Source organism: Callospermophilus lateralis, chromosome 13 (genome assembly GCF_048772815.1).
Source record: "Callospermophilus lateralis isolate mCalLat2 chromosome 13, mCalLat2.hap1, whole genome shotgun sequence".
Lineage (NCBI taxonomy): Eukaryota > Metazoa > Chordata > Mammalia > Rodentia > Sciuridae > Callospermophilus > Callospermophilus lateralis.
In genome coordinates, this window is record NC_135317.1 from 58,529,066 (window position 1) to 58,545,985 (window position 16,920).

At 34.9% G+C, this 16,920-nt stretch overlaps 1 protein-coding gene across 1 annotated transcript in view; it reads left to right on the plus strand.

Annotated features, from left to right (window-relative positions):
- Lin9 (lin-9 DREAM MuvB core complex component) overlaps positions 1-16,920 on the plus strand; it is a 67,522-nt gene that overhangs the window by 34,609 nt on the left and 15,993 nt on the right. Inside the window, exons 8-11 of the mRNA XM_076831554.1 lie at positions 2,434-2,567; positions 5,336-5,455; positions 5,736-5,837; positions 8,673-8,753. Of these exons, the coding sequence (XP_076687669.1) occupies positions 2,434-2,567; positions 5,336-5,455; positions 5,736-5,837; positions 8,673-8,753 (437 nt within the window). The remainder of the gene's footprint in view (positions 1-2,433; positions 2,568-5,335; positions 5,456-5,735; positions 5,838-8,672; positions 8,754-16,920) is intronic.

Genomic DNA, 16,920 nt, shown 5'->3' on the forward strand with positions numbered 1-16,920 from the left:
CCACCCCAGCCCCCCTAGCCCTTTTTTGTATTTTATTTAGAGACAGGGTCTCCTGAGTTGCTTAGGGCCTCACTAATTTCTGAGGCTGAACTCATGATCGTCCTGCATCAGTCTCCCAAGTTGCTGGGATTACAGGCATGGGCCACCAGCTTTTTTTGTGTGACCAGCCCTGCCCTAGTAAAACCATTTTCACCAACCATGTTGATGATAATGGTGGGCGTATGAATAACCTCATGCAAAAAGCCCACTGACTCTTCCAGTCCTAACCTGAAACTCCAGCAGTTTTTCAACAAGAAGCATTTCTTAGTTGTTTTATGCATTTGGTCTATTTCCAGTACCCTGGAATGGTTGTTTTTGATAATCTAGTCCAGGTTGTACTTGTCTTTTGCAGAGGATAATCACTCATGTTGTATTAACTATAAGTCCCTTTATATGTTTGTTTATTCAGCTTTATTACTCATATCTTCTATATCCCTAATTCTCTGTTCCTTTAATTGATCTGTCAGCAACTGAGAGTGATATTTTAGTCTCTTGTGATTATGTTTTTATCAGTTGATCCTTTTAATTTGAATACTTTGTTTTGAATATTTCTGTACTTTTTGGTACAGAATGCAAATTTTGCCCCATTGAAAAACTTAAATGCTCTCTCTTTTTTTTCTTTCTTTCTTTTTTATTTTTTTAGTTGAGGTGGGGTCTCACTGTATTGCCCAGACTTGCCTCAAACTCACAGTCCTCCTGCCTTAGATTTCTAACTAACTGCAGTTACGGGCATGCCCCACTATACCCAAACTGTATTATAATTATAATTCTTTTTTTTTTTTTTTTTAAGAGAGAGAGGGGGAGAGAGAGAGAGAATTTTTAATATTTATTTTTTAGTTTTCGGCGGACACAACATCTTTGTTTGTATGTGGTGCTGAGGATCAAACCCGGGCCGCACGCATGCCAGGCGAGCGCGCCACCGCTTGAGCCACATCCCCAGCCCCTGTACTATAATTCTTAAAATTTTCACTCATGCTGGATATTTGTTTGGATTTTCCTGATGTTATTTCAGACTGGATTTTTTGTTGTTGTTACCAGGCATTGAGCCCAGGAGCACTTAACTACTGAACCACATCCTCAACCCTTTTTATATTTTATTTAGAGACAGGGTCTCGCTAAGTTGCTTAGGACCTTGCTAAATTGCTGAGGCTGGCTTTGAATTTGCGATTCTCCTGAGTCTGTCTTCTTAGCTGCTGGGATTACAGGCATGTGCCACTGGGCCCAGCTCAAACTGGACTTTATTAGTGACAAGAGTTCATCCTTGTTAGCAGTCCGGAAAACCCCTAGGTTTGATGATTCACTAGAAACACTGGGGAGTGCCCAACACATACTAGTATTCCTGGCTAAGATATTACAACAAAGGATGCAAAGCAAAATTACCAAAGGTAAAAGGTGCATGGGGCAAAATCCAGAGGAAACCAGGTGCATGTTTCCAAGAGTCCTCTTCTAATATAATCACATAGGACTTGCTTAATTCCTCCAAAAATAAATTGTCACAACACTTCTGAAGTGTGTGGACCAAGGAAGCTCATTAGAGTCAGTGTCCAGAGTTCTTACTGGGGGCTGGTCACATAAGCATCTTCTGCTTACTGCACTCTGAAATTCTACATTCTCGGAAGGAAAGCAGACATTCAGCATAAATCACATTATTTGAACAAGTAATCTAGTCATAGTAAACCACCTTTGTTAATTAAGGAGCAGTGGGAATACTCCAAAAATCTGGGTCTCCAGTTGCTAGCCAAGGGCCAGCCTTGCAGGCAGGTCTTTCTAAAAACAGCAGTCTCTGTCTGGCCTGTTGTATTGATTGTTTTTTGTGCCGCATTCTTGTTGTCAGTTGTCATTGTCTTCTTCCTCTTTCTTTTCTCCTCCTTCTCCCCCACCCCTTTACTTGTTTATTCTTATTTTGTAGCACTGGGGATTGAATGAATCCAGGGCCTTGTGCAGGCTAGGTAGCTGTTACATGCCCAGGCCTGCCTCAAACTTGCCAGCCTCCTGCCTCAGCCACCTAAATTACAGGCACATGCCATCACACCCAACTATTCTTTTTTTTTTTTTGTAGTTGTTGAACTACTCCCTGTGTTTTGCTCATGAGTGTAATGGCTAAAATTCCTTTGTTGGCTTTTTAGGGATTTAAACTCCAAATGATTTTTAAATATTTTCCCCTTAGTTTGGTAGCTATATGATTTCGTTGCTTTATCATATTAAGGCGCATCATAGTTTTGTTTTTAAAAAGTTACTTGTTGTTGTTTCTCTAAACTTAAAAGTTCATATTTATGTTGAAACCAGTAGACAATGACACTGTACTTTATGGCTTAAATTACACGCTTGGAAGTTTTATATTTGAAAATTCTTTGTATCTCTCAAACATGATAATGCTTTTGTTTCTTTTCTCAGCACGATTACGTGGTGTTCATGATGGTCTGTTCACTGGACAAATAGATGCTGTGGATACTCTTAATGCTACTTACAGAGTAACTTTTGATAGGACAGGGCTTGGGACTCATACCATCCCTGACTATGAAGTCCTTGTGAGTAGTATTTTATAAAATATTTATGTTTTATGTTTATTAAACCTGTTGGATATAATTTCTTTTTTAAAAAATATTTATTCTTTAGTTGTAGTTAGACACAATATCTTTATTTATTTATTTTTATGTGGTGTTGGGAATTGAACCCAGGGCTAGAGGAGCATTCTACCACTGAGCTATAATCCCAGCCCCTTGAGTAGTATTTCTTAGAAACTATTTTATGATGGAATAAAAATTCAGTTTGTAGAGGAAGAGATCCGTAGAGGGCTTCCGAACCCTGTCTGCTAGACCCATGAAGCAGAACTATATTGAAAGTCTTTTTTTTTTTCTTCCAAGAAGCTAGGATCCCTTTGTACTTTAACCACACAATATTTTAAGTTAATAGAATTAATCACACCTAAGTTATCTTTGGGAAGAAGCTATACATAGTCATTCCTGCTGTTAGAGTAAGTTACAGTTTTCTTGCAGAATGCTTTTGAAAGTATGAAATGACATGTTGCACCAAGATTTGTTCTCCTATTCTATCCTCATAGTTATGCAGGATGGGTCGTAATTACCATCACTTTTTGAATAATGAAACTGAGACATTATTCATTAAGTAATTTATTCAAGACTCTAGATTGATTTCCTATTAGGTTGGGACTAGAATACAGGTGTTTTAAATTTCTGGTATATTCCATAAAACTACTGGACCATTATTTCACACTTACTCATTCCCACCACCCCCTTACCTGCTCCCAGTGTTGGGGATTGAACCCAGGGCACTTTACCACTAAGATACATCCTCATTCCTTTTTATTCTTTATTTTAAAATATTTACTTGTTTATTTAGTACTGAGGATTAAACCTAAGGGTGCTTTACCACTGAGCTACATCCCCAGTCCTTTTTATTTTATTTATTTATCTAGTTGATATTTATTTTTTAGTTGCAGATGGACACAATATCTTTATTTATTTTTATGTGGTGCTAACGATTGAACTAGGCCCTTGAACGTGCTAGGTGAGTGCTCTACTGCTGAGCCACAACCTCAGTCCCCTTTTTTATTTTTTGAGACAAGTCTCACTAAGTTTCTGAGGCTGGCATCAAACTTGCAGTCCACTGGCCTCAGCCTCCCAAGTACAGGATTACAGTCATGTGCCATGGAACCTGGTTGTTTTATTTTTTATTTTGAGACAGGGTCTTGCTAAATTGCAGAGTTGGTCTTCACACTTGTAATTTTTCTGCCTTAGCCTCCCAAATCGCTGGGGTTATAGGCATGTGCCATCACACTTGGCTCATGATCATTCCTGATTTAGCAGTGTTGTGGAAATTACCCACCATCTTTGTGTGTGGTGCTAATCATCAAACCCAAGATTTTATATATATTAAGTATGCATTCTACCAGCCCTACACAGCTTTCTAATAAATTAAGATAATTTTAAGATCTAAGATAACCGCAGTTTGGGACAAGTTTTTGAAAATACACAATGTGCTGGGTGTGGTGACACATCCCAGTGGCTCAGAAGGATTGCAAGTTCAAAGCCAGTTTTTAGACTTTTTCAAAACAAAAAATAAAAAGGGCTGAGGATACAGCTCAAGTGGTAGAGCACCCCTATGTTCAATTCCTAGTACTGGAAAAAAAAAATGAATTTCTTTAATGAAATGGTTTTCCTCTAAGCATAATGAAAATTAAGCTGTTTGCTTTTAGCCTCCCTTTTTTCATTTCTTTACTATAAACTTGATTTTTATGAATTATGAGCTTGTAATTATTTTTTTAAAAAACTCTTTATTTCCTTAATGCAAAAATAGAAAAATCTTCGTTTTCTAATAGATACTTTTTAAAAACTGACCCCTTTTTACTGTGAGCATTTCCTTATCAAATATCCCTTTTAGAGAGAAACTACAGAGGAGAAAGAAAATTTGAACTAAATAGAACAAAATACATCACCCTTAAGTTTTTGCATTAAAGGATGAAATCTTCAGAACTCCCTTTTGAAAAAGGAGAATTGTTTTCCTGTTTAACTGAGATCATCCAAAACTTGCTCCCTAGCTAAATAAAAATTGACTTTACTCAGGCATGGTGGCACACATCTATAATCCTAATGGCTCAGGAGGCTGAGACAGGAGGATCAAAAGTTCAAAGCCAGCCTCAGCAACTCAGCAAGGCTCTGAGCAACTTAGTGAGATTGTGTCTCGAAATAAAAAAATTAAAAATAGATGGGAGCCGGACACAGTGACACAGGCCTATAATGCCAGTGGCTTGGGAGACCAAGACAGAAGGATCAAAAGTTCAAAGCCAGCCCCAGTAAAAAAGCAAAGTACTAAGCAACTCAGTGAGACCCTGTCTCTAAATAAAACACAAAATAGGGTTGGGGATGGCTCAGTGGTTGAGTGTCTCTAGGTTAAATCCCTGGTACCAAAAAAAAAAGACTTTAATAATAGTAGAATATGTTCAGATCATCTAAATGTAGATAACCAAAGGTGGCCATAGAACACTTGAATGTTAATCATTAATTCTCTAAACTGTTTTGATCCTTTGACTGTTTTCTTCTAATTGTCTTTTGTGGGTTCAACCTTTCAGCAGTGGTAGTACTTTCACTCTCCAACTTAAGTTCTAGCTTTTGATATTTGTAGAATAATATATTCTATGATAGTCATTGAATATGCCTTGTACACTGTCATAAATTCTGGACTCCAAGTAAATATCTCAAGCTGAAATGTAGTGTTTATAAATCTTAAATGATTGGTAAATTTCACTAAATATTGTGGATTATTCTCTTTCTCAAAGAGTAATGAGCCTCATGAGACAATGCCAATTGCTGCCTTTGGACAAAAACAGCGGCCTTCTCGATTTTTTATGACTCCACCACGGTTACATTATACTCCTCCTCTCCAGTCACCAATTACGGTCAGTAATATTTTAGAAATGCCATCAGCAATTTAATTATTAGAATGAGTATATACTATGTTATTATGAAGTACACATTTATTACAATAACTTAAGGTGTTACCCATATTATTTTGAGTCATCAAATATTAAACAAAATAAGTAGTGCCAACTCTGAATATTTTCCTTCTTAATGGATTTTAATATAATATTAGTTATAATAATGATTAATTTTACTTTATCTATAAAATATTTTCTTTTGAACAGTCAATGATTAAATGATTCCTTTCTATCCTGATAGGATAATGATCCTTTATTAGGACAGTCACCTTGGAGAAGCAAAATTTCTGGCTCTGACACTGAAACATTAGGTGGTTTTCCAGTAGAATTCCTTATCCAAGTGGTAAGAATTGCTCTGAATATCTTAATCTTTGTTTAAAAACTCAATTGTCTTTTGTATTATTCATGGTTGAAGTTTTCTTAGGTAACATTTTTTATCACTGTGTAGATATGAAGGCCCTGTAATTTCCAACAAAACTTGGAAATAAAAGCTATAACAGCCAAAAAGACTTGATCTTCCTTGTTGACTTTTTTTTCTTCTGTGACTAGAAACAACTAATCACTTGTGTCAAATTTAGGAATTAGACACTAAATAATCTAAATCTAAACCAAGGATGGTAGTGCCACCTGAAATCTCAGTGGCTCAGGAGGATCAAAAGTTGGAGGCCGGGCTGGGGATATGGCTCAAGCGGTAGCGCGCTTGCTTGGCATGCATGCGGCCCAGGTTCAAATCTCAGCACCACATACAGGGATGTTGTGTCTGCCGAAAACTAAAAAATAAAAATGTTGGGAAACTCTCTCTTTAAAAAAAAAAAAGTTGGAGGCCAGCTGCAACAATTTAGGAAGACCCTATCTCAAAATAAAAAATAAAATGAGATAGAATTGTAGCTCACTGGGAGAGTGCCCCTGAGTTCAATCCCCAATCCCCACTATAGGAAAAAAAAAAAAAAGAAGTAGAGCCAGGCGAAGTGGCGCACACCTATAATCCCAGCTGCTCAGGAGGCTGAGACAGAAGGATGGATTCAAAGCCAGCCTAGCAAAAGTGAGGCACTAAGCAACTCGGTGAGACCCTGTATCTAAATAAAATACAAAATAGCGTTGGAGATGTGGCTCAGTGGTTGAGTGTCCCTGAGTTCATTCCCCAATACCAAAAAAAAAAAAAGTAGTAGTAAAGTATTATATGGAACAATCTGCCTCAGTAGCCTAACTCTTTAAAATGTAATGAGCTACTAAGTTTGAAAATATGATTAGATTATGTAAAACATAGTCTATTGCTGTTTTAGTTTTGAAAATGAAAACAACTGGCCTGAGATCAATGCAGTCTTTATTAATAAAGATATTTATAACATAATCCATTAAAATATTCACAATGTTTACCTTTTGCAGTTGATATTATTTTGAAGAAAAAGTCTTGTCATTTGAGTACATGTAATATTCAGTATTAATATATATTGGTCATTGTCCTTGTAATATAAAATTGCTTATGCCTTTTGGCTTCCAAAGGTAGATAAAATATATAAGAACAGTCAAGATTTATCTCTTACACAGGTGGAACACTTACTGTTTTTTTTGAGAGATTTCCAGAGAGAACCTTAAACAAAGGGAACCACAAGCTAAATACCATTATAGTATATCTAAAGTATACTTTATTTTTATTTATGTTTATATGTTTGAATTTTTTTAGTTTAATAGGTCTTATTTTTCTAAAGCCCTTTTAGGTTTACAGCAAAATTGAGGGGAAGATACAGATATTTCCGATACTCTGTGCCCTACACATGCATAGTCTCTCCCCATTATCAGAACAGTCCACCAGGGAGGCACATTTGTTAGAGTTGATGAACCTAGGTTGAGATATCATTTACACACAAAGATCACAATTTATATTAGGGTTCACTCTTGGTATTGAACATTTTAAGGGTTTGGGACAATGTATCAGCCATTAAGTTTCTGCCATATCTTTTTGTAGCTTGATAGCTGATTTCCTTTTAGCACTGATTAATATTCAACCATATGAATATGTCACCTTTTGTGTATTCATTCACCTAAGTGAAAAACTTCTTGATTGCTTCCAAGTTTTGGCAGTTATAAATTGGGGTTCTGCCATAAATATCTGTGTGTAGGGTTTGGTGTAGATATAAGTTTTTATCTCTTTTTGTACCTCATAAACTGGATTTAGAGGCTTGGTTAGATTTTTTTCCCTTTGATTGTTTTATTTGTTTTTATGTGACAACTATACTTTTATAGGTGTTTTTTTGTGTTCCTCTGATAGAGGCCCATAATGTAAACTTTTTTTTTTTTTAAGTTGTACACAACACCTTTATTTTGTTTATTTATTTTTATGTGGTGCTGAGGATCAAACCCAGGGTCTCGCACATGCTAGGCGAGCGCTCTACCGCTGAGCCACAACCCCAGCCCCTGTAAACTCTCTAAGTATTTTTAGTTATAAATAGACACAATATATTTTATTTATTTGTTTGTTTGTTTGTTTGTTTTTAATGTGGTGCTGAGGATTGAACCCAGTGCCTCACACGTGCTAGGCAAGCTCTCTACCACTGAGCCACAACTCCAGCCCTAAACACTCTTATTTTTAAATTAGATGCCATTGGTTATCAATGCCTAGATTTATTTGTTCATTGGGATTGCAAAATGGTTTTCTTTTCATTCTATCATTGTTTCTTTGCTTATTAGCCATACTCCTATAAAGAAAAATTTTCCCCCAGCACCACAAAAAAAGTAAAGGAAAGAAAATTTTTTCAGTTTCTTTGTGGTATAGTTTATATAGGAAAGGCAAGATAAATGGTCAATGCTTTATCTTTGCTTCCCAGTTTACAAAAGAGTTTGATTACTAGCTTTCTCTAACAATTGTTAATTTTTTTTTAATTATCATTGTGAACAAATGGATTTTAACATTTGCACTTCAGTTCTTTCCAGTTATTTTTCTTATTGTTCCACAAATCATCCTACTTTGAGTTGCTTCTTCAGGTTGATTCTTTAGTAAATGTCCTAGTTATAGTGGATTTTAAAATAATATTTTGTCACCTAATCAAATATATAAAATAAAATGCTTTGCTACATTTATATTGAAATACTAAAATTTCCTGCTAAAATATCTTAGTGAAAAATTAAAAATTTGATGTCTAAGTGCGTCTATTTATTCCGAAACATTTTTTCTTTATAGACGAAATTATCAAAAATTCTCATGATTAAAAAGGAACATATCAAGAAATTAAGAGAAATGAATACAGAAGCAGAAAAACTGGTAAGGATTTACTTTTTTTTTTTTTTTGTCCTTTTGCTTTTCTGCTTTTAAAATGGCAAGGCCTTCTATATTTAATGATTTTAAAATATGGAAGAGGGCTGGGGATGTGGCTCAAGCGGTAGCACGCTCGCCTGGCATGCATGTGGCCCAGGTTCAATCCTCAGCACCACATACAAACAAAGATGTTGTGTCCGCCGAAAAACTAAAAAATAAATATTAAAAAATTCTCTCTCTCTTAAAAAAAAATGGAAGAAAACTTTGCAATATATTGTATTTTAAAATTATTTACTATTACTATCTCTTGTATATTAAATACATGCTAATAAATTAGCAGTGCAATGCAATGTATTATCATAGGCTCCATTATACCATTGACTCTACAGTTGAATAGGATTAATAGGTATACTAGGTTCTTTGACAGTTTGCATGAGTATAGAATCCCTAGAACTAAAGAAGTTTTAATATCAGAGGTTATAAAGTGTTGCGGAATAAGTGAAATCAGGAAGTATATGTATCATCTTAATAGAGTTTATTTCTTGATAGAGTTTATTTCCTATTTTAATCTAACAAGCCAAATATTGAGTCAGTTTTATTCATAAGAAAGAATTGGAGGGTTTTTGTTATTGTCATTTTGGTTTTTTGTAGTTTTTGTTTTGTTTTGTTTAGTTTAATATTCATTAAGGTAGTCTTTATGGCCAGGCATGGTGGTGCACATTTGTAATCCCAGCTACTCAGGAGACTGAAGTAGGAGAATTGCAAATTCTCCCTATGAGCAACATAGGGAAACCCTGTCTCCAAATAAGATTTTAAAAAGGTTGGGCATGCAGCTTAGTGCTTGCCTAGCTTGTGCAAGGTACTGGGTTCAAGCCTCAGTTCTGTCAAAAAAAAAAAAAAAATCTTTAAATAGTAATGAAATTCACATCTCAAACACACTACTATCTCTGATTGATTGAAAATGGCTAAATAGAAGTGTGAAATTAAGGGAGTGTTCAGGGAGCAAGGTGCTATAACTGATTATCTGTCATGAGTATAGGAGTGAGGAATAGAAGCACTACTCTCTCTAAAGGAATGTTATAAAGGGTTAGGTGTACAGGTAGATCTCCAACTGAAAAACAATCTTCTAGAATTATAGAATTTTTAATCTGAAAATGATTAAATATCTAATATCTTTACATTTTATGGCATTAGAAACTAAAGACCAAAAATATCAGGTGAATTTTCAGTCCAGAATCATACTGTTGTATGTGCTTTCCTACTGGATTCTAATTCTTATTTTGATTTCTATCCATTCTGTCTGTACCCTTTATGCTTTTTCCGATACTTGGGATTGAACCCATGGCTGCTCTACCATTGGACTACATTCCCAAGCCCTTTTTGATTTTTTTGATTTTTATTTTGAGATAGGGTCTCACTCACTTGCCAAAGCTGACCTTGAATTTGCTCCCTTCCTGCCTCAGCCTTCCAAATAGATGGGATTACAGGTATGCACCACCACACTCAGCATCCCTTTATGCTTTTTCAGGGTTCTCCCCACTTCTATGTTTCTTCTGCTCTCTTAAATCATCTCTCCTGTCCTTATGTATAACAAATTATTTCCATTTAATATAACTAGCTAAGACTTTTTCCTATGTCTGAGCCAAGGCAATTCTCTTGCCTCAGCCTCTGAGTTGCTAGGATAACAGGCATGCACCACCGTGCCTGGCTTGTTGTGTAGTTTTTAAAATTATTTTCTAACAAGAATGGAATTATGTCAATATGTATTATATCATCTTTTAAAATGATTGTATTGTACCATAATTTAAGCAATTTCCTATAGGTAGATATTTGGATTATTTCCATTGTGTTACTAAAATAGTGCTATAGTAAATATCTTTATTCATATAGCTTTGTACATTTATTTGTTTCTAACTGTAGGATTAAATTTTTTAATTAACACATAAAAATTGTACATATTTATGGAGTACCATGTAACCTTTCAATATATGTATCCATTGTGTAATATTCAGATCAGGGTAAGCATATTTATCTCCTCAAACATTTATCACTTCTTTGTAGTGAAAATATTCAAAGTTCGGGGGTAAATTCTTATAATGGCTAAATTACAGTGTATGAAGCTGTTAAAGATTTAATGAAACTTCTAGTTTAAGATGGTAGGCTGAACATATTTGGATTTTCCCTGTCCTTTACAATTTTGTCCTTTACAAAATATAAAATTTTAAAAAGAAATAGAAAAAGTAGATGCATCTGCTTAACAATGTGAGATTTTATAATGCTAGGTAAAACAGAAATCGTGACTACAAGGAGGACACGTATTGGAACCCTAAAGAGAATATAGGCCCAGAGTTGGCAAATAAGAAATACAGGAGTGAGGTGCAGTATTTTAAAAGGGAATTAATTTAAGGTCTGTTTTCTCATTCTTTTTATTCATCTCAGTGATAGAATTCATTTATGACATTTACTCTAGTTCAAAGGAGAAAAAGGGACAGATAGTTCCTTAGGAATTTGAACATAACTATTTGGGAAAAGTCAAGGTTTCTTTTTCTGTTTTTGTTAATGGTAGACTTGGTAATCTGAATTAACCTTCCTACTGAGAATAACTATTTCCTCTCTAAAAAAACTACTTAAATAACCTAGTGCCTTGATGACACTAGGGCATTAACAAGGCATTAAGGAATTATAGCTTTTAGATCTAGGAGAAGAAGGAAATTCAAAAGGGAGATCCTAGTGTTTAGGATTGCTTTTTTTTATTGGGGGCTTCTGCAAGTTCTGGAAAAGATAGTTGAGAAGCTTAGTAGCATTCTTAATAAGTTTGTAGAAGTAAGTGGGAAGAACAAAATTTGAGTCCAGAAACTAAGGTTGAAGGAAATTGGCAACTCACCCATGCTCTGGATTGGGATTCCAAAACTTAACAATGATATTACAAAACAAAAGAATTAAGCCACTTTCATTCATGAATGTAGGTGCAAGAATCCTAAACAAAATATTATCAAATGGAATTGTTAGTATATTCAGAAGGCACTTCATCAGAGCAGAATAGGGTTTATTCCAGTGATTTTCACATTCAGAAATAAATTAAGTAGAGTTAGGACCATAGAAGATGATGATAGTCATCCACAAACAAATTAAAAAAAAAAAAAAAAGGCCTAGGGGTATTGCTCGGTGGTAAAGCGATTGCCTAGCATATAAGACTGTGGATTTAATCCCTAGCAGCAAGCACGCGCAAAAAAAAGCTCAAAAGCTCTTCCACTAAATTTGTAACAAAATTTAATATAAATACAGTAAGTATTTCCAATGGGATAGTAGACACAAAGAATATACAACTAATAGCAAAATGGCAAGCCATGTAATGTTAAAATTGTGCTGCAGTTAATTAAGATGTCTAATGGCTTCCAAAGAAAATGTGAAACTTTTATTACCAACAAAAGAACAGACAACAATTTTTTATTGGTTCTTTTTAGGTAAACATGATAATATAGACAACAGTTTTTAGAGGATCTCCACTTTTCTTAAATCACAAATCTTCTACTCATTTATGTCAATGTCTGTATCACAGTACAAAACACCCAAGCACTTAATAAAAATTCCAACTGGTCATTGGTAATAAAATATTATGTATACAATTAGGTTGGTAATAAAATATTATGTATACAATTAGGTTTTCAGATAACAAGTGGAAAAATGTACCAGAAATTTTTTTTTCTTATCAAGACATGATGATTTAGGGCTGGGGATATGGCTCAAGCGGTAGCGCGCTCGCCTGGCATGCATGTGACCTGGGTTCGATCCTCAGCACCACATACAAACAAATATGTTGTGTCTGCCGAAAACTAAAAAATAAATATTAAAAAAAAAAAGGCATGATTTTTTTTTTTAAGAGGGAAGGAGAGAGAGAGAATTTTTAAATATTTATTTATTTTTCTTTTAGTTTTTGGCAGACAGGACATCTTTGTTTGTATGTGGTGCTGAGGATCGAACCCGGGCTGCACCCATGCCAGGCAAGCGCGCTACTGCTTGAGCCATATCCCCAGCCCAAGACATGATGATTTAAACATAAACTCAAGAGCTAGAAGTAACTCAGTGGGTCCTGAATTTGATCCCAGCACCAAAAATAAATGAATGAATGAATGTTTCTATTTATTGATGAAACCTTACAGAGTTTCTAAAAAGAAAAATAATTATATATTTTATATAAACCCATATTATTTATCCTATTTTGATTATTACTTGCAAATTGGAATTTTATGAGGAAAAAATTGGAATTTTACCTTTTACACATTATACAAATTATCCAGTTAGTGTAATTCCTTCTTTGTAGAAGGAAGATTCTAGGTGTTGTAGTAGAATATTTTATTTTCAATATCTCCAGGACTATTATTTAAATGGACCTTCAGAAATCTTCCAGAATTATGAATTACAAATTATCTTGGTTTAAATATTGTTTATTCCTTTTGGGGGAGGGTTGCCAGGATTGAACTTGGGGGCAGTCGACCACTGAGCCACATCCCCAGCCCTATTTTGTATTTTATTTAGAGACAGGGCCTACTGAGTTGCTTAGCACCTCACTTTTGCTGAGGCTGGTTTTGAACTTGCAATCCTCCTGCTTAAGCCTCCAAAGCTGCTGGGATTATAGGCGTGTGCCACTGTGCATGGCTGTTTATTCCTTTCTTTATCCTTATCTGTTCATACCTTATAATATCTTTTTCCTTTACTTTTCAATGAAGCTTCAAGTAAAAAGCACTGAACTAACAAAACACCAGTATTTTAAAACTCAAGTGTTTTTGCACTAAGAAATAATTTTATCTATCCTATCTCTACCTCACCTCCATCCTAACAAATAGTTAATTTTTCAAATTTAATTTTTAATTCGACAGCCACTCTATGTCCAGCTTTTACCAAAATGACCTAAATGTTCACTGTTTTTCACCTCAAAGTATTAGACATATTACTTAGTTTTTGTTTTTGTTTTTGTTTTTTTGGTGCTGAGGATTGAACCAGGGTTTTGTGCATGCGCGGCATGCACAACTTAGCTATATTCCTACCCGTTCCTTTAGCTTTTATGAAAAAAGAAAATTGATCTGGTAAAGTCTTAATTTTTTTCATGCATCCAAAGCAAACGAAAGCCAAAGTAGTCAAAACATAATGTTCAAACTTTTTATTTGTAAAGTGATTGTGGGGGAAAGACTTTAGATTATATTAAAATTCACTTTGTATATATATATAAGAACAAATTTCTGTATACCTGACAAATTTATCAAGTCAGAGTTAAAGTTGGTCTAATTATATAAGAAAGTTAAGTCAGTGGAAGTTAGACTAAGCTTATTAATTTCAGCATCACTTTTCTGTTTTAGATTTTTCAGATATGCTTTAAATATGTTAAAATGATATAGAGCATCACATGTGAACTATCAGTGCATAACAGTTTTATTAGTTTCTGATTGCTTTACCATTATATAAAAATGGATATTGAGAGTTGGAATTGTAGCTCAGTGCCTAGCATATGTGAGGCACTGGGTTTGATTCTCAAGTTCAGGGCCAGCTTAGCAACAAAGCCAGACCCTCTATAACTTAGCAAGATCCTTTCTCAAAATAAAAAGCAGGGCTGAAAATTTGGCTCAGTAGTAGAGCACTTGCCTGGTACCTCAAAGGAAGAAAGGAAGATGGTAATAATAATTTAAAAAGAAAAAGAAGACTGGGGAGATAGCTCAGTGGTAAAGCACTGTTATGTTCCATCCCAGTACAAATAAATAAATATCAGAAACATCATACTTAATAGTAAATTGTTAATTAAGATTTTCTCTTTCATATTGGGAATGAAATAAGGATACCCACTATCAAAGTAGTTCCTATTCAACAGTTTACTTGAGGTTCTAACAGTATGCTCAGGGTTCTAGCCAGTATGATAACACAAGAAAAAGAAGTGAGACTGTAAAGACTGAAAAGGAAGAAATAAACCATCTTTGTTGTTGTTGAGACAGGGTTTCCCTACATTTCCCAGGCTGACCTGAGCTTGTGCCACTGCAACCAATATAAACTGTCATTTTTGTTTGTTTGTTTTGATACTGAACCCAGGGGCTGGGGTTGTGGCTCAGAAGGGGAGCAGTCACCTGACATGTGTGAGGCATTGGGTTCCATCCTCAGCACCACATAAAAATAAAATAAAGATACCGTGTCCACCTATAACTAAAAAATAAATATTAAAAAAAAAAAAAAAAAAAGATGTGCTGGGCGCGATGGCACACACCTATAATCCCAGAGGCTCAGGAGGCCGAGGCAGGAGGATCTCGGAGTTTAAAGCCAGCCTCAGCAATTTAGCAATGCGCTAAGCAACTCAGTGAGACCCTGTCTCTAATAAAATACAAAAAACCGGGCTAGGAATGTGGCTCAGTGGTCAAGTACCCCTGAGTTCAATCCCTGGTACCAAAAAAAAAAAAGTGAGGATTATCTCATTGTGGTATTTCTCTGGTAAATAAGTTATCTTTTAACATTTTTTTGGTATATCTGAGTATCTTCTTTTGTAAAAAATGTCTGTTTCTCTCTCCTGTTTTCTATTGGGCTGCATATCTTTACCTGATTAATTTATAGTTCTTTATAAAGTCTGGATGCAAGTTCTTTGTTAGCTATATATGTTGTAAATATTTCCTTCCATTCTCTGCCTTGTCTTCTATTATCCTATAATTTTCTTTTGAGGAACAAAGGTTCTTCATTGTGTATGTATGTGTGGTGCTGAGGTCTGAACCCAGTGCCTTGCACATGCTAGGCAAGTGCTCTATATCCTCAGTCCAAAAGTTCTTAATTTTAATGTAGTTTAAGAGTCTTTCCTTTATGGTTATTCTTTTAATATTCTATTTACTTTAAAAAGATGTTATTCTAAAGTCATAGCTATAACCTTCTATAGTCTCATTCAGAAAATTTCTCTGATTGCTAGAGATGTTGGACATTTTTTCATATACTTGTTGACCCTTTGTATTTCTTCTGTGTCTGTTCAGTTCCTTTGCCCATTTATTGAGTAGGTTGTGTTTTGGTGTCAAGTTTTTTTGAGTTTTTTATATATCCTGGAGATTAATTCTCTAAGGTGTAGGTGGCAATGATTTTCTCCCATTGTGTAGTCTCTGTATTCACATTCTTGATTGTTTCCTTTGCTGCAAAACAGCTTTTTAGTTTGATTCCATCCCATTTATTGATTCTTGAATTTACTTATTGCACTTTAGGAATCTCGTTGAGAAATGGGTTCCTAAGCTGACATGATGAGAGAGTTGGCCCTGCTCTTTCACAGATTTATATTAACTGATGGAAGCCAGGAACAAAAGAATTTATACTTGTATGATTATACTTTGTGGAAGGTTAAAAAGTAAAATTAATAAATGTTTGATGTAAGGGTAATGATTACTTTAGAGAAAAATTATCGTAAGGTAATATTTTAGGACATCTAGGGTGCTGGCAATGTTCATTTGTTATCTTCCTCAACTTGAAGTATAGATGATGTACTTGTTTGAAATACACGATTAGATCATATATGTGTGCTTACACACACCTGTGAAACCATTACTACAAACTCAGTCACAAACATTCTGTCTCCTTCCACCCTCAAGATTTCTCCATGCCCTTTATAATCCATCTCTTCCTCCAGGCAATCACTGATCTGCTTCCTGTCATTATGGATTAATTTGTATGTTTTAGAATTTTATATAACTGGATCTATACAGTAAGAACTTTTTTTGCTTGATTTTTTAAACTTATAACAATTTTGAGATTCAGCCACTTGGTTACATGTTTCATAATTCACACAACATAGTTCCTTTTTTTTTGCAGTGTTGGGGATAAAACTGAGGGCCTTTCACATGCTACACAAATACTCCACAACTGAGCTACATTCCTAGCCCCTGAGCTCCTTTCTTTTTATTGTTAAACAGTATCACATTGTACAGATGTAGTATAACTTGTTTATCTCTTCACTTGTTTGTAGACATTTGCATCGTTTACAGTTTTTAGCCGTTATAATTAAGTTGCTATGAACAGTCATGTATGGACATGTGTTTTCATAAAAGTTGTGTATTTAGGGGCCCGGGTTGGGGCTCAATGGTAGAGTGCTTGCCTAGCATGCATGAGACACTGGTTTTGATCCCCAGAACCACATGAAAATAAATAAAATAAAGTTTTTGTGTCTATC